Source organism: Mobula hypostoma, chromosome 16, assembly GCF_963921235.1.
Source record: "Mobula hypostoma chromosome 16, sMobHyp1.1, whole genome shotgun sequence".
NCBI lineage: Eukaryota > Metazoa > Chordata > Chondrichthyes > Myliobatiformes > Myliobatidae > Mobula > Mobula hypostoma.
This window is the reverse complement of record NC_086112.1, coordinates 48182197-48201275: the sequence shown is the minus strand read 5'-3', so window position 1 is coordinate 48201275 and position 19079 is coordinate 48182197. Positions and strand designations below refer to the sequence as shown.

The 19079-nt window shown below is 41.7% G+C and overlaps 1 protein-coding gene across 1 annotated transcript in view; it reads left to right on the top strand.

The window, feature by feature from the left end:
* The window catches only part of sema4d (sema domain, immunoglobulin domain (Ig), transmembrane domain (TM) and short cytoplasmic domain, (semaphorin) 4D), a 212286-nt gene extending 193310 nt beyond the window's left edge, over nucleotides 1–18976 (top strand). Inside the window, exons 18-20 of the mRNA XM_063068913.1 lie at nucleotides 10647–10850; nucleotides 13312–13409; nucleotides 18026–18976. Of these exons, the coding sequence (XP_062924983.1) occupies nucleotides 10647–10850; nucleotides 13312–13409; nucleotides 18026–18055 (332 nt within the window). The 3' untranslated portion in view covers nucleotides 18056–18976. The remainder of the gene's footprint in view (nucleotides 1–10646; nucleotides 10851–13311; nucleotides 13410–18025) is intronic.
* The last annotated feature ends 103 nt before the right edge of the window (nucleotides 18977–19079 follow it).

Genomic DNA, 19079 nt, shown 5'->3' with positions numbered 1-19079 from the left:
ATTGTCTTGTTGCATCATCCAACTTCTATTAAGCTTCAGGTGACAGACCGCTACCCTGACGTTCTGCTGTAAAATGTCTTGATACAACTTTGAATTCATTGTTCCCTCAACGATTACAAGCTGTCCAGGTCCTGATTCAGCATAGCAGCCCCCAAATCATGATGCTCCTTCCACCATACTTCATAGTTGGGATGAGGTTTTAGTGTTGGTGTGCTGTGCCCTTTTTCCTCCAAACATAGTGGTGTGCATTTCTGCCATTTCAATTTTTGTTTCGTCTGTCCATGGAACATCGTCCCAGAAGCGTTTATAGTCTTTTCCAAACTTGAGGTATGCAGCAATTTTGTCATTGGTGAGGAGTGGTTTCCTCTGTGGTGACCTTCCATGAACACCATTCTTGTTCAGCGTTTCTCTTGTAGTGGACTCATGAACAGGGACTTCAGCAAGTTTTAGAGATTTCTACAGGTCCATTGCTGTTACCATTGGGTCCTTTTTCACCTCCTTCAGTGTTATATGCTGTGCTCTTGGTGTGATTCTTGTAGGATGCCCACTCCTAGGGAAAGTAGTAACAGTACTGAATTTGCTTCATTTGTAGACAATTTTCACTTACTATGGACTGATGAACATTCAGGCCTTTAGAGATGCTTTTGTTGCCTTTTCTAGTTTCATGCATCTCTAAATTCATTTTCTAAAGTCCTCTAAGTTGTTTTAATCAAGAAATGGTGCACATAAACATTTTTTCTTGAGAAGAGCAGGATCTGTCAGTAACCTGTCTGTATCTTGTTTTACGGCGGTTGGCATCCAGCTTAATGGTGCATTACCGCCACCTGTCAGTAACCTGACTTCGTGTGTCTTTTTTATAGGGCAGGGCACCAACCCACACCTCCAATCTCATCTCATTGATTGGAACACCTGATTCCAAACAGCTTTTGTAAAAGGCATTACCCCAGAGGTTTGCCTGCTTTTTTTGAGTCTAGACTGTGATTGTTTAAATGGTGTACTCAGTATTGACAAGAAGTACAATTGTTGGTGTGTAATTAGTTTATGCAGATTATGTTTATCTATTATTGTGACTTAAATGAAGATCAGACCATATTTTATGAGTAATTAATGCAGAAAACCAAACAGCAAAAGGTTCAAACTTTCTTGCAACTGTAGATTACCTGGGAAAGTGGGCCAGGAATGGCAAATGAAATTTAACTGAACAAATGTGAAGCATTACATTTTGGGATGTCAAGTCCAGACCAGAACTTGCACAGTAAATGGCAGGGCCCTGTAGAGTGTTGTAGAACAGAGACCTAGAAGTGTAAAGTACATGTTTCCTTGAAAGTTGGGACCACAACTAAACAGAGTGGTGAAGGATGCATTTACTGTAGCAAGCTGTATTTCATCAGTCAAGGCATGGATTCTAGAGAGTTGAGATGGCATGTTTCAACTGAACAAGAGGCTGGTAAGACCACAATCGGAGTACTATGTGCAGTTCTGATCACTTAATTATAGGAAAGGTATAATTAATTTGGAAAATGCAGAAAGGATTCACAAGGATATTACCAAGAGTGGAGGGCCTAACATAAGGAGAGACGAGATAGGCCGGTGGTTATTTTTTTCTCTCTCCTAGAGTGTAGGAGGCTATGGGATGACAGAGGTTTATAAGATCATGCGGGGCATTGATAAGATGAATGGTCATAGTCTTTTTTTCAGGCTAGAGGAGATGGCTTAGATTTAAAGTGAGGAAGGAAAGATTTAAAAAGGAACTGAAGTGGCAGAGGCTGGTACAGTCACAATATTCTGAAGATATTTGGACAGGTACATGGATAGGAAGTGTTAGAAGGATGTGGGTCAAATACAAGCAAGTGGGACGAGCTCAGGTGGGATGAGTTGGGCCTAAGGGCCTGTTTCCATGTTGTATGTTGCTATGACAATGACTGATTGCTTTCATACATTAGGAATAGAGGCTTCAGTATTATGATTTGTTCTCAAATTTGTGTTTGCTCTGTACTTTTCTGTCACAGCATGTTTATCATTTCCCACAGTAACACCTCTACCCTTGTCTCCACTCTTTGATTTGCCACCGTTTTCCAGCTCCAGCCTTAAAATCTTGTCCCCCAATATTTACTTTAAAATCCTCTCTTCCCCAGTTTTGTGGCTTGGTAGAAAAAACTGATCCAGCATAGCTCAGGTGTCGCTACTTCAAAGATACAGCTCCCACTTTTACCCAATCTAGTGCCAGAGGTCTATGAACTGGAACCGTTTCCATTACACTAACCTTTTCATTTTTCAAATTAAGTTTTCTTTCCAACAGTACGCCCTGTCCAAATCACACTGAATTCATGCCACAATTTATGATCATATTTTCAAGGCCTTAAGATTGTGGATGAGATTGTTGCAGTTCTTGTCAGTGGGTGTTTTTGATTTTTCTGATTCTTCCATTGATCTAGCAGCCTTTGAAAGCGCCATTTGTGTTACATCAATAACATTGATTTAGGAATGTGTTGATAAGGTCACTCATCCCTTGACGTCTGCTTTGCTAACTTTCTTGATGATGTGTATTGATTGCTGTATAATTTACATGCCTTTATGTGATTCTGGACATACTGATCTCCTCAACTAGCAACACTTTACTCAATTGACTTGACCCTGGAACATTTTCTGGAACAAATTTCAGATATTCCATGAACTTTCTAATTTGACTGCTGAATGACCTTGGTTACATGTTTAAAAATGATGGCCTTCAGCTGCAAATTTTCACCAGAGGAAATAGGGTCTATGCCGGGAATTAATCAAATTAATGACTCCCTTTTGCTTGGTACTATAACATAGTGGAAGTATTTCAGTGTTTCACAGGAATTATATCAAAAAAGTTATTGAGACAATCATTAAAACAAATTAGAACAGATGGTCAAAAGGGTAGTTTTTAAGGAGCATTGGGGAAGTTTAAAGAATTCCTGTTAAGGGGTTTTGTAGCTTAAGCCATTGCTAGCATTAGTCATGTGGTTTAGGGCAACAAGAACAAGAGGCTACAAGATCATGTATCTCAGTGCTTTGAGCAGCAGAATTGGGGAGTGGTGAGACCATGGAGAAATTTGAAATTGAGAGAAAGAATTTGAAAGTCAAGGCGTTACTTATTTCTTCTCTGCTAGAACATAAATTGGTGAACATTCATTTGTAGCTTTTTTTTGTCATGTTAAGCGTTTCAGTTGGATTATCCTTAAACTTGCCAAAATCAGGGAAATACAAACTATCTATGTGGAACCGATCCTCGTGGTTTTAAACCTTTGAGCAATGGTATAATTTTGACGAATCCATGCTTCTGTCACGGCCAATGCACCTTTTACTCCCACCTGAGTATATTAATATTTCATCATATAATGTCGTGAAATTAGCTAACCAAGCTGTTTTCTCTAATCAAGGTGTTTACTTTGTCTTTTCTGCATTCAACAAAATTGGAAAAACTTGATCTTTAAGCTGTTCAGAAAATGCTATTTGAGCTATCTTTAGTTAATTCTTTTTGAGACTGAAGAACAAACAATCAGCACAATATACAGTAGATTTTGGTTAATTGGGATACATCAGGACAAGTACATTTTGGCACAATTAAGTGGCTACTTGAATTAGCTGATGCTTTGCGTCTTCTGCCTTCCTTTCCAGTCCGGAAGAAGGATCTTGGCCTGAAGTGTTTACTGTATTTATTTCCATAGGCGCTGCCTCACCTGCTGAGTTCCTCCAGCATTGTGTGTGTGTTGCTCCAATTAGCTGAAGTTTCATGGAACTAGTTAAAGGGGTATATAAAAAAAAAGACAAACTGAGTAGCAAATTTATGTATTTAAACATCCTGTCGAAGGGTTTCAGCCCAAAACGTGGACTGTACTCTTTTCCTAGATGCTGCCTGGCCTGCTGAGTTCCTCCAGCATTTTGTGTGTGTTGCGTATGTTTAAATGAAATACATTACAAATCAGAACGCTACCAATAGTACTGCAATACTATAAAACTATATTAGTTCCTAAGTTATTGACAGAGGAATTCATCCAGTGTATGCAGTGTGAAATCATTCCGTTATTACTCCTGGCCATTTCTGTCATCTCCAAGCCTGAATGCTTGAAACTGCAGTGAGCAAAACCGTTCGAAATTTTCTTATTTCTTGGGCAATCAGTGACAAAAATCACTGCCTTGTGAATATACACACACACACACACACACACACACACACCTGACTATTTAAAAATTATTCGCTCTAAGCACAATGTACCATTTAATGGCCACACAATTGCGCATGATTGACACTAGTTAGAACCTATTCGGCAACAGTCTCCTGCCTCGATTAAGTGGCACAGCGTCCCAAATGAACAAAGGGAATCCTGGCAAATTTCTTGATTAGTTTCTGTCCTTTAAAAGTTGTCCCAAATAAGGGGCTGCTCTCATTAACCAATGCCCGATTAACGGAAATCCACTGTGTAAGTAAGACTAAGTAAAAATGAATGCAGCTGAGAATGAGGAATGTCATCGAACCGTTGATGTGGGAGACAGCGGGGAAAACTAGGGGTGAAGATCTGAAGAAACGTGAAGCAGGTTGTCCCTCACTCCAGTTTTTCAGTGTGAGATAAGTGGATCTGCATAAGAGTACAAGACAAGTGAATATGCATATCCCAGAAATGGAGTTTTGCAGCATGCCTTAATGATTTTCAAATGCGTCGATTAATGGTGTATAACCTGGTAACCAGCCAGTCATGGATCTTATTGCAAATCAAACTACAGGCGGGTGAATAAAGGGGTAAAGAAATGACTAATCTGCAAATGCAAAAGTGAATGATGAAAATGCTGGCTGAGCATTTGACAAAATCTGGAGAATAAGGATGCTCTGTAGAAAAATCAGTGGGTTGGTGCATTGCAAGTATGAAATTGAATAGGGATAATGTCAATCTGGGTTACCATTCGGGTTTTAATATCCTCTGCTTTTTAGCAGGTTCTGATTAACCTGCTGTTTAATTTTCTGTTACAAATAGCAACAGCATGCATTTCCTTTCACCCATATATAATTTTGTTGTTAAAGCAAGAACTTTTTTTGACTTTTTTTAAAATCAGAGGCACAAAGTTTAAGTTTTATTTGCCCAATGGTACACATAAATCAACATAGAGATATAATATTTTCTAAACTATGGATTCATTCTGTATACATCTTGTCAGCAAGTCAGAAATCTGACTTCATAAGACCATAAGATATAGGAACAGAATTAGGCCATTTGGCCCATCAAGGCCTCTTCAGCATTCCATCATGCCTGAGTTATTATCCCTCCCAACCCCATTCTCCTACCTTCTCACCATAACCATTGATCCCGTGATTAATCAAGAACCTATCAACCTCCTCCTTAAATGTAACCAATGATCAGGCCTGTACACCTGCCTGTGGCAATGAATTTCATAGATTTACTACTATCTGGTTAAAGAAATATCTCGTCATCTCTGTTCAAATGAATGCCCCTCTGTTCTGAGGCTGTGCTCTGTGGTCCTAGACTCTCCCACTATATGAAGCATCCTCCCCACATCCAGTCTCCCTAAGGCTTTCAAAATTTGAAGTATATCAATGAAATCCACTCTCATTCTTCAAAACTCCAGTGAGTACAGACCCAGAGCCATCAATCACTCCTCATAAGTTAACCCTATCATTCTCATGAATCTCCTCTGGACCTTGACCAATGCCAGCATATCTTTTCTTAGATAAGTGGCCCAAAACTGATCACATTTCTCCCAAGTGCAGTCTGACCAATGCCTTATAAAACCTCTAGTCCTCTTGAAATGAATGCTAACATTGAATTTCCCTTCCTTACCACTCAATCTGCAAGTTAACCTTGAGGGAATTCTACACAAGGATTCCCAAGTCCCTTGAATGTTCTCTGCATTTTTTTTTAAAAAAGAGCCTACACCTTTATTCCTTCTGCTAAAGCGCATGACCACGGTCTTGGCCCGAAACGTTGACTGTGTACTCTTTTCTATAGATGCTGCCTGGCCTGCTGAGTTCCTCCAGCATTTTGTGTGCATTGCTTGCATTTCCCTACATTGTATTCCATCTGCCAATTCTTTGCTCATTCTCCTAATCTGCTCCCCTCTCTTCTTAGAGAGAGGAGTGACATTTACATTTGTTTCAGTCCTCTGGAACCATGCCAGAATCTAGTGATTCTTGTCAGATCATTACTAATACCTCCGCTACCTCTTCAGCTACCTCTTTCAGAACCCTGGGGTGTAATCCATCTGGTCCAGGTGACTTATGTGCCTTCAGGCTCCTCAGTTTCCCAAGCAGCAGCTCCTTATTAATAGCAACGACACTCACTTCTGCCACCTGACACTCTAGCATTTCTGGCATTCTGCTAGCGTCTTCCACAGTGAAGAGCAACACAAAATACTTATTAAGTTCGTCCACCATTTCTTTGTCCCCCATTACTACCTCTTCAGCGTCATGTTGTAGTGGTCTGATATCCACTATCATATCTCTTCTTACTCTTTTTATTTCTGAAAAATCTTTTTGTATTCTCTTATATTATTGGCTAACTTGCCTTCGTATTTCGTCTTTTCTCCTTTTTATGGCTTTTTAGTTCTGCTTTTAAAAGCTTCCCAATCTTCTACCTTTCCATTACTTTTTGATTTTATTATATGCCCTCTCTTTTGCTTTGTTGTGTTTGACTTCCCTTGTCAGCCATTGTTGCCTCATTCTCCCTTTAAAATACATCTTTATCTTTGGAATGTATCTTTCCTGTGCCTTTCGAATTTGAAGCCTGTATATAACCCCCATCAGGATGTCTAGTCCCTATACACTTCTGTCCCCTATCAAAAAGGCCTTAAAGCTCTCTGCTTCTTTCTCAATAAGAGAACCAACTAGTTCCCCTCCACCACCACCCTCCTCCATATGGCAGAACTGGTCCTCACCCTCAATAATTTTTTCTCCGGCTCCCTCAACTTTCTCCGGACTTGAGGGGGTAGCCATGAGCACCTGAAAGGGGCCCCAGCTATGTCTGCCTTTTTGTTGACTACATAGAACAGTTCATGTTCCAATCTATTCCTGGTATTGATCCCAACTCTTCCTACAGCTGCTTCATGCACCCATGCTGAGCTTGTCAATTTCATCGAGCTTGTCAATTTCATCAACCTTGCCTCCAACTTCCACCCAGGCCTTAAATTCACTTGGTCCACTTCAGGCATCTCCCTCCCCCTTCTTGGTCTCTGTCTCCATCTCTGGAGACAAACTGTCAACCAACATCTTTTATAAATCTGATTCCCATGGTTATCTTGACTAAACTTCTTCCCAAAACATGTCCTATAAAAGTGCTCTTCCCTTTTCTCAGTTCCTTCATCTCCAGGATGCGGTTTTCCTTTCCAGGATATCAGAGATAGAGAGATAGAAACATAGAAATCCTACAGCACAATACAGGCCCTTCAGCCCACAAAGCTGTGCCAAACATGTCCTTACCTTAGAAATTACCTAGGTTTACCCATAGCCCTCTATTTTTCTGAGCTCCATGTACCTATCCAGGAGTCTCTTAAAAGACCCTATCGTATCCACCTCCACCTCTGTCGCCGGCAGCCCATTCCACACACTCACCACTCTCGGCATAAAAAACCTTACCCCTGACATCTCTGTACCTACTTCCAATCACCTTAAACTGTGCCCTCTTGTGCTAGCCATTTCACCCCAGGAAAAAGCCTCTGACTGTCCACACGATCAATGCCTTTCATCATCTTGTACACTTCTATCAGGTCATCTCTCATCGTCCTTCGTTCCAAGGAGAAAAGGCCAAGTTCACTCAACCTTTTCTCATAACGCATGCTCCCCAATCCAGGCAACATCCTTGTAAGTCTCCTCTGCACTCTCTCTATGGTTTCCACATCCTTCCTTTAGTGAGGTGACCAGAACTGACCAGACCCCAGGTGGGGTCTGACCAGAGTCCTATACAACTGTAACATTACCTCTCAGCTCTTGAACTCAATCCTATGGTTTTTGAAGGCCAATACACCGTATGCCTTCTTAACCACAGAGTCTGATTCTCCACACTGCCAGGAGTCTTACCATTAATACTATATTCTGCCATCATATTTGACCTACCAAAATGAACCACCTCACACTTATCTGGGTTGAACTCCATCTGCAACTTCTCAGCCCAGTTTTGCATCCTGTCGATGTCCCGCTGTAACCTCTGACAACCCTCCACACTATCCACAACACCCCCAACCTTTGTGTCATCAGCAGATTTACTAACCCATCCCTTCACTTCCTCATCCAGGTCATTTATAAAAATCACAACGAGTAGGGGTCCCAGAACAGAGCCCTGAGGCTGACCTCCATGTATAAGATAACCCATCTACAACCATGTTTTATCTTCTGTGGGCAAGCCAGTTCTGGATCCACAAAGCAATGTCCCCCTGGATCTCATGCCTCCTTACTTTCTCAATAAGCCTTGCATGGGTACCTTGTCAAATGCCTTGCTGAAATCCATAAACGCTACATCTACTGCTCTACCTTCATCAACGTGTTTAGTCACATCCTCAAAAAATTCATTCAGGCGCGTAAGGCACAACCTGCCTTCGACAAAGCCATGCTGACTATTCCTAATCATATTATGCCTCTCCAAATGTTAATAAATCCTGCCTCTCATAATCTTCTCCATCAACTTACCAACCATTGAAGTAAGACTCACTGGTCAATAATTTCCTGGGCTATCTCTACTCCCTTTCTTGAATAAGGGAACAACATCCACTACCCTTCAGTCCTCTGGAACCTCTCCCATCCCCATTGCTGATGTAAAGATCATTGCCAGAGGCTCAGCAATCTCCTCCCTTGCCTCCCACAGTAGCCTGGGGTACATCTTGCCCGGTCCCGGTGACTTATCCAACTTGATGCTTTCCAAAAGCTCCAGCACATCCTCTTCCTTAATATCTACATGATCAAGCTTTTCATTCTGCTGTAAGTCATCCCTACAATTGCTAAGATCCTTTTTCGTAATGAATACCGAAGCAAAGTATTCATTAAGTACGTCTGCCATCTCCTGCGGTTCCACACACACTTTTCCACTGTCATACTTGTTTGGTCCTATTCTCTCACGTTTCATCCTCCTGCTCTTCACATACTTGTGGAATGCCCTGGGGTTTTCCTCAATCCTGCTCGCCAAGGCCTTCTCATGGCCCCTTCTGGCTCTCCTAATTTCATTCTTAAGCTCCTTCTGGCTAGTATTATAATCTTCTAGATCTCTATCATTACCTCCTTCAAAGAATGGGGTTTCTATTCCTCCACCACTGATGATGCCCTCACCCGCATCTCCTCCATTTCCTGAACATCCACACTAACCACATCTTCCCGCTGCCTTAAGAGTGATAGAGTTCCTCTTGTCCTTGTGTACCACCCCACAAACCTTTGAATCCAAGACATCACTCTCTGCAACTTCCGCCATCTCCAAAGGGATCCTACCACCAAATTTTTCTCTATGATCCCCTGCCCCCCCCCCCCGGCTTTCCACAGGGATCACTCCCTCCATTACTCTCTGTCCAATCGTCCTTCCTCACTAATCTCCCCCCACCCAGCACGTATCCCTGCAAACGGCCAAAGTGCAACACCTGCACATTCACCTCTTCCCTCAACTCCATTCAGGCCTCCAACAGTCCTTCCAGGTCAGGCAACACTTCACCTGCAAATCTGCTGTGATCGTCTATTTGTGTCCGCTGCTCCTAATGTGGCCTTATCTACTTTGGTGAGGCCCAACGTAAACTGGGGGACCATGTTGTAGAGCACCTTGGCTCCATTTGCCAAAGGCGGAACTTCCTGGTGTGTGATTCCTATCAGGGTCTTCTTACCCATGCAGTATTTTAACTCTACCCACATGAATTCTACATCTTACAATCCTATATCACCACGTTCTAAGGATTTGACTTCATTTTTTGCCAATGGAGCCACCCTACCCAACCCCACCCCCTAGCCTATCCTTTTGATACAAAGCATATCCTGGGTTGTTAGCTCCCAGATGTGATATTCTATCAGATATGACTCGGGTGCCCACAGCATCATACCAGCCAATCTCTAAATGCACTACAAGATCATGTATCTTAATTTTAAGTACTGCTCGCATTCAAGTATAACACCTTCAGACCCGCGTTCATCACCCTTTTCAGTTCTAGCCCCATTACACTTTAACTCATCCCACTGACTGCAATTTTGCCCTATTATCTGTCTGTCCTTCCTTGGTCTTGCAACATACTGCCTCTGCTTGTATTAGCAGCTATCCCATCCTCAGCTCTATCACTCCTGTTCCGAGCCCCTTATCAAGTTAGTTTAAACACTCCCTCAGAGCTCTGGCAAAGCTAAGGTTATTGGTCCCCTTCAGGATCAGGTGAGCCCGTCCTTTTTGTACAGTTCATACCTTCCCCAGAAGAGATCCCATTGATCTAGAAATCTGAAACCTTGCCCCCTTCAGCCATGCATTCACCTGTCAGATCATCTTATTCTCATCCTCACTAGCACGTGGCAGAGGCAGCAAACCAGAGATTACAAACTTGGATATCCACCACTCCTCACAGGTGGTCACCCCTGATCGGATGAGATGGAGCCTTAAATTGACTAACTTAGAGAAATAACTGAGAGATTGTGGTATTTACCGAACTCTTGCTTTCCACAGGACCCAAAGATTTACATTTCATTTGGAAGAAAAATGGTGAAAGGGTGACTGATTCTGTTAAGCACCAAAGTCAGTCATTAAAAGATAGGCGAATCCATGTCATCAGCTGGTTGAAGGACATTGTAACCGTTGACACACAATATCATTGTCACGTTACATCCAAAAAGGGGACTGCAATGTCAAGTGTGCTCATCAGTGTTGAAGGTAAGCCATGAAATAATAATTTTTATTAGTGTGGTGCCTGCAGGTTTTCTTTTGGATAGAAATGGAGAAAAAAATTAAAAATAAATAAACAATAGGACCTTGGCCAATAAAGTTATGTTTGTTATTATTTGAACATTCCTGAGCAGACAAGCATTTATTGCACTTGAAATGAACTATTGTTTTTCTATACATAGGTAGGGAGTTTCTGAATTTTGCCCCAACTGAAAGAAGCACATTGTTTCAACCTGCTGGGATGGTGAGGGAGCTTTCTCATGTACCAGCTTTCTAGGACATGGTTTTGAAAACACAGCAAAGAGTTGGTCAGATCCTGTGCTAAATCTTATGGACAGTTGACACTGCAAATGGAGTTGGGCTGCCATGCCAGTCAAGTAGAATGCTTTATGTGGATGATAAACTGTGTGTTGTTAGTGCTAAAGCAAGTCAGCATTATTTCAGCCTTCTCTGTCATCAAAAGTTGTTTTAAGAGTTGGGAGCAAGGTATTGACTGACAAGCCCTCACCTGGTAAGATTCTTATTTTTAGAAACATCAAGCATTGCTTTTGCTGGCATTGTCTTCTATACATCCCCTTTGAACCAGCTCTTGATCCATAATTTGAATAAGATTAGAAATAATTGGATATGCCTGACCAGAACTTGGATTTACTTTGAAAAGATGAGGTAATGCAGTTGAGAGAGGCAGGGAAATGGCATGGTGCCATGAAGTATAAGATACAGCGGGACCTTAAGGTACGCATTCTTAGATCACTGAAGATATCAGGGCAGATGGACAAGGTGATCAAGTCTTGAGACGCTTACCTTTATTAGTCAAGGCATTGAATGCGAGTCAAGAGATAATGAAAAGGGTTATGAAACACCAGGTGGGTCATGGCTGGAGCAGTGCACACAGTTTTGATTACCCGGTTACAAGAAAGATGTGGTAGCACTAGAGAGCTGTGAAGATGGTTTAGATCTGGAGAATGTTAAGAAGTTTTGGAACAGTATGGAGGAAGCTGAATGGAGGTTTAATGAGAGACCAAGGTAGGTCCTCGTTTTTACTCTCTTTACAGAATCCTTAAGCAGCTGGAGGTATTTTATAAATGTAAGGTAATAAAAGAAGTATTGGAGAACAGCTGAAAGAAGGGGAGGGGGGAGTTAAATACCTACTGCTGAGGTTATAAGGAGAAAAACAAAAGGCTCACTGGCTTGATTTTTGGTATGAATAGCTCATCATATGAAGAAAGTTTCAGTTAGTTGAGCCTATTCCTATTAGAGTTCAGCGGAATGTCAGAGGATTTTATTGGTATGTACAAAGTTCTGAGGGGCTTGATCCAATGGAGACTGAGAGGCTATTTCCCCTTGTAGGCAAATCCAGATCTTAGGAGTATGATTTCAGAACAAGTCACCCAATTAAATCTAAGATGAGGAGGAATTGCTTCTCATAAGGTATTAAATCTTTGGAATTTTCCATCCCAAGAAACTGTGTAGACTGAGTATGTTTCAATATCCAAATAGATTTCTGGATAGTAATAGAATCGAGGGTTCTAAGGGATTGACGGGAATGTGGAGCTGAGGTTATGATTCGATCAGTGTTAAATGGCAGAGCAGACTTGAAGGACCAGTTGGCCTGGTCCCACTCCTATTTTAAATGTTCTTTGCAATGTGTGGGGAAGAGTCAGTGTGACTGATATTATTGATCACAGTCATCCCCAAAGCTGGCTATGTGAGATTAATTTGAAAAGTATTCCAACATATTAAAAGTTTTTGCTAATCATCCCCTTTGTTGCTTGGGGTTTATTAAATATGTATTTCTATTATAAACTGTGTATAGGTAATTTGCAGTGAAAATCTTAATGTTTGGCAGGGCAATTGGTATTGAATAATGGAATCATCCGATTTATTTCATCTGTGTGTTTTGTCGTAATCTCTAACTCAAAGCTCATGCAGTGCAACACTAATTGGCCAGCTTTGTCCACTAAGTCAGAGTATTGTGGCAAGCCAAGGCACTGTGGTTTCAAAAAATGAAGTTCTTGGGTATCTATAGATTTAGCTGATTTTGTTTGGTTGGAACGGTTATTTTTAAAAACTTCATTTTTGGTCCTGTTGTTTTCATTAAATAAAATGCATAGCCCCTCCCCTCCCCAACTCAGTGACAGATTGACAGTTTTCCTTTAAGTTGGCGCAGATAGGATCTCCTGGAATGTGACAGTATTTTAATTTTGCCTGCTACTGGCAAATAAATAGTAAGTTGGTATGAAAGATGTACTATACTTCCTTTCTGGAGCATGGAGTTCGAACAGATGCACACTAATTCATTTCATCTCCTTGCTTTCACACAGGTTGACATGGTTTCATGCGAACAAGGAAGGCTTGCTTGAATATGAGCCATTAATTTCCAATTGTGGTCAATTGAGATTATATTTGTTGAATATAGCTAATGAATATACTTTGATTTTTGACTTAGATGCTCTTGCTAAAAGCAAATGGTCAAAGGAACTGGTGAAATGGAGGAAAGCAGTCGATGATCATGAGAAAGCGATGCAAGCTTGGATAAAGTCATTGGTAGGAAGAAACAGCACAAAATACATCCTTTATTTCCTTAACAGGTCCTTGTTAATTGCACAGGGCTCAAACATTAGAGCCACAGCAACATGCAAATTGCTTGCTTTTCCAGCTAGTAGTTTTGGGGTCAATAATCTTTTCCCAAGCATTAAATTTAAGAAACAACATGCTCTGTTTTTTGATTAATTTGTTAACAATGAGCCTTCCCTGCACTCTTACAATTTGTTCTATTGTTCTCTGTTTATGAGCCCACACAAGCCACTGCAATGGGACACAGGGTTATTTGCTCAGGGAAGCATCAGAGTTCTGTGAGTTGTCTTGAGTGTCACAAACTTGCAATCTTCCAGTACCCTGTTATCTCACCTGACACGTAACTGAGAATGGAAACTCATAGTCCACTTCAGTTCACTTTATCGTGGCAGTGGCTATGTATGGTGACTGCTCATCAACAAGCTGGACTTTACTGAATATTTACAAATGTGTTGACAGCAATGCAAACCTGTTTTATGACTTTTCCATTGTGCTGGTAACGGTGTAAAACAAATCCTATTTGCACCACACATGTAGAATAGTCAAGTCCCAAAAGGTACTCTATCAAACCTAAGCAGATAAGGAGATATTTATCTAAATTTGGAGTGTAGGTAATGAAGAGGGTGCCAGGAGATATAGATATTGGTGAGACAAAGGAATAATTCAGCTCATGCCTGGAGAAGAGTAGAATGGATCAGACATTCCAAAGGATTTTGATAAAGATTTATGGCTGGAACATTGGAGATGGGAAAAATGAAAAGGGGGAAATTCCTGAAAACAGGAAAGAGAAAAACAAAAATAGATGAGGAGATGAAACTGTTATAGAAGCAGTTGGCTTGAGTCTGAAGAGGTAACCAAAGTGCACACACCAGAAACACTATTTTTACAGTCCTGGTTACCTGGAAATTATTAGAAGAGGGGATGAAGGAAATACTGGCAGGGAGTCCCAAGTTAAAGACAGAAATATTCAGGTGGATAAAGTTGACAACTATTGGCTAGTTTCCTTTATGGAACATTGAAAACCTGCAGTTCATGTTTGGAGATGGACTAAATGTGAATGTGTCACCTAGGTGTTTAAAGAACAGAAAGTTGGCTGATGTTCTGCGCAGATATTTCAATAGAATTGGTAATCCAGAAGGAGTGACAAATCAATTATGAGACAAAAAATTGTGATGTTTGTAGATCATTGTAAGATTGATATGGTGCATGATGTTGATTTATATGAACCTTGCATGAGATTTTTGCTAGATAACTAAATCAAATGATAGATGTACACCAATGAATTTCCCTGATACAGTTTACCTGTTTCAGTGGGATAGCAAACAGGAACAGAGTCGTAACAAGTTACTGTTCTTTTATAGTAACAAGGTGCATTCCCTTCCCACTCCTTTAGATTCATAGTCATAGTCATACTTTATTGATCCCGGGGGAAATTTGTTTTCGTTACATTTGCTCCATAAATAATAAATAGTATTAGAACCATAAATAGTTAAATAGTAATATGTAAATTATGCCAGTAAATTATGAAATAAGTCCAGGACCAGCCTATTGGCTCAGGATGTCTGACCCTCCAAGGGAGGAGCTGTAAAGTTTGATGGCCACAGGCAGGAGTGACTTCCTATGACGCTCTGTGTTGCATCTCGGTGGAATGAGTCTCTGGCTGAATGTACTCCTGTGCCCACCCAGTACATTATGTAGTGGATGGGAGACATTGTCCAAAATGGCATGCAACTTGGACAGCATCCTCTTTTCAGACACCACCGTGAGAGAGTCCAGTTCCATCCCCACAACATCACTGGCCTTATGAATGAGTTTGTTGATTCTGTTGGTCTCTGCTACCCTCAGCCTGCTGCCCCAGCGCACAACAGCAAATATGATAGCACTGACCACCACAGACTCGTAGAACATCCTCAGCATCGTCCGGCAGATGTTAAAGGACCTCAGTCTCCTCAGGAAATAGAGACCCTTCTTGTAGACAGCCTTAGTGTTCTTTGACCAGTCCAGTTTATTGTCAATTCGTATCCCCAGGTATTTGTAATCCTCCACCATGTCCACGCTGACCCCCTGGATGGAAACAGGGGTCACCGGTACCTTAGCTCTCCTCAGGTCTACCACCAGCTCCTTAGTCATTTTCACACTAAGCTGCAGATAATTCTGCTCACACCATGTGACATAGTTTCCTACCGTAGCCCTGTACTCAGCCTCATCTCCCTTGCTGATGCATCCAACTATGGCAGAGTCATCCGAAAACTTCTGAGGATGACAAGATTCTGTGCAGTAGTTGAAGTCCGAGGTGTAAATGGTGAAGAGAAAGGGAGACAAGACAGTTCCCTGTGGAGCCCCAGTGCTGCTGATCACTCTGCCTGACACACAATGTTGCAAGCACACATACTGTGGTCTGCCAGTCAGGTAATCAAGAATCCATGACGCCAGGGAAGCATCCACCTGCATCGCTGTCAGCTTCTCCCCCAGCAGAGCAGGGCGGATGGTGTTGAACGCACTGGAGAAGTCAAAAAACATGACCCTCACAGTGCTCGCTGGCTTGTCCGGCTGGGCGTAGACACGGTTCAGCAGGAAGACGATGGCATCCTCAACTCCTAGTCGGGGCTGGTAGGCGAACTGGAGGGGATCTAAATGTGGCCTGACCATAGGCTGGAGCAGCTCCAGAACAAGTCTCTCCAGGGTCTTCATGATGTGGGAGGGCAATGCCACCGGTCTGTAGTCATTGAGGCCGCTGGGGCGCGGCGTCTTTGGCACAGGGACGCGACAGGACATCTTCCACAATACAGGAACCCTCTGGAGCCTCAGGCTTAGGTTGAATACATGGCAAAGTACTCCACATAGCTGAGGGGCACAGGCTTTGAGCACCCTGGTACTGACACCATCTGGTCCTGCAGCCTTGCTTGGGTTGAGACGTTTCAGCTGTCTTCTCACCTGTAGAGCTGTGAAGCCCACCATGGTGGTTTCGTGTGGGGAAGGGGTACAGTCATGAGAGCAGGGTGGGGGACTGTGAGGAGGGGTAGGAGGGGAGAGTGGAATATGTGTTGGTTGGGGGCCGACAACAGATGGCTCATGTGTGGGATGGACAGGGGCCACACTGTCAAATCTGTTAAAGAACAGGTTAAGTTCATTGGCCCTGTCCACATTGCCTTCTGCTCCTCTGTTGCTAGTTTGATGGTCATCATCCCCCTCCAGACCTCTCTCATGTTGTTCCGCTGGAGTTTCCACTCAAGCTTCCTCCTGTACCTGTCTTTAGCCTCCCTGATCCTGGCTTTCAGGTGCCTCTGTATTGCCCTCAGCTCCTCCCTATTTCCATTTCTAAATGCCCTCTTTTTAGCGTTCAGGATGTCCTTATGTCCTTTGTCACCCATGGCTTGTTATTTGAATAACAAAAGACAGTTCTTGTCGGAACATTGCAGTCCACACAGTAGTTGATGTAATCTCCATGTGGCTCACAGAGTGCCTGCCAGTCTGTCACCTCAAAACAACCCTGGAGCGCCTCATAAGCCTCCTCTGACCATTTCCTCACTGTCCTCGAGGTTGCAGGTTTACTCTTCACCAGAGGCAGGTAGCAGGGTTTTAGATGCACCAGGTTGTGATCTGACCTTCCCAGTGGGGGGAGGGGAGAGGAGCTGTATGCATCCTTAACGTTAGCGTACATCAAATCCGGAGCCCTCTCCCCTCTGGTTGTACAGCTCACATACTGCGTGAAGTTGGGCAGTGTTCTCGTCATGGTAACCTGGTTGAAGTCACCCGAGATGGTAATGAGGGCACTCGGGTACTGGGTTTGTAATCTGGTTATGACGGTGTAAATGATGTTACACGACTACGTCGGGTTCCACTAGCAATTCCACTAGCAATTTTCCAGTGTCTACTCTATTGAGTGCCACTCAGAACACGAGGGCAAGAAATGCTCGGTATAGAGTTGATGGAAGCCATACACAAAATGAATTGTACTTTCACTGGATTTTGAATAATTCTGTCTGGTCACCAAAATGCAAGTAATGTGCTGGGGATGGCGAGGAAAAGAACAAACAGCACTTCTGTTTATTAGTAATCTGAGCTGAGACTAAAAGGTTATGAACCCTGATCTTTTGACCCTTGGAAGGCATATGAGGGATAATCAACAAATTCAAGAAAAGTAAATCTGAGAAATTAGTTCAAACTGGTTCAAAAGGAAAGGAAGAGCAGTAATGCACATCTTTGGTCAAATTACTTCACTCAGTTAATCCTCTCCTGTCACAAAATCTCAATGTTTCTCTTTGCTTTTCTGTCTGATCTCAACATGGAATATTGCTTGATTCAGAAGACTTGATCAGACTAGCGCCTGCTGGAACTGAGCTTTATTTAAATGAAACTGGATCAATATCCACATTTCCCTTGACTTGCTATGATAAAGTGAGTTTCCTCTAACATTACAGAGAAGTTTGGGAAAATGTCATGCATCGATTTTCAGGCACCAGCCTGTGTTTTACATGGTATATTAAACTAATTAGCTGTGCCTCTATCCTTTTGATACAGTGGAATATTCTAATCTGACCACAATCTAACTATGATATAACCAGTTTATTTTTAATCTATTACAGGACAGTTGTGATGAGGAGAACCCAGAATGAGATACACAAAGGATATTTGTTTAATGAAAATCATCTGCCATTTTCCCACAAACACCAGCAAGCGAATAAATTTAATTTTATCATGGACAGAAGAGCTCATTTTTGCTCATGAACTTAAAAGAATAATGCATAATTTACTGGAATATGTAACGTATAACTGTTACTCGTTATGTTGATTCTAGGACTGTTTCTTAACAGTCTCTGCAATGAGCTATATGCATAGTTCTTTGATTCCAATCTACAGTACCATATAATTGACCAATCCAAACATAATTTGTAGATCCTATTGTTCACTAAAAATGGCATTTTCACAGAAGCAGCAGAAACTGAAGTAATTCACGGTTTACAAGTTACAATTATTGTTGCTTTGCAACTGTGAAATTTGCAGAAGCATGGTTAAACTACATCCCTTTGTAAATAAATCTCAATGTTGGATATTAGTCTTGGGTTCATTGCTGAAGTAAAAATATTATGATATTAAGAGGCGATTTTACTGGGAAGTGAAATTCATTTTCCAACTAATCCTTTCCCTCATTGCTGGAGGTTGGAATCATTTTAGCATTCTGGATTATTTACCAGTTTTGGACCAGGGATGTATGTGTTTGTAAAGTCAAGGAATCAAGACCTTATTTACACAGATTTCCAAATAAGAGCAATAAAAAACCATACAACTACTGTATAAAACTTGTCATTGTGTTGCATAATGATTAACGAAAAAGTGCCTTATTTCTGCAGATATCATGGCCAGATTGTAACTCTTGCGTTCTCTGAAAAGTTAAAGTTAGTCACTACTTGGGTGCCAATCTTTGGAACTTCTGAATTTACGGTGCATGCCAAAAATGTTTTGTATGTTGTAAAGATATTTATTCTTCTAATGGAAGCTGCAGAATTATGAATGTGATCCTATGAATTTTAAATAAAGTGCTGAGATTTTCAGAACTATTTGAGTTATTGATGATGCCATTTTTTCATGAGTAATCAGTTTCTTTCCACGCTTGGTAACACTGAAGATCAATAAAACCAA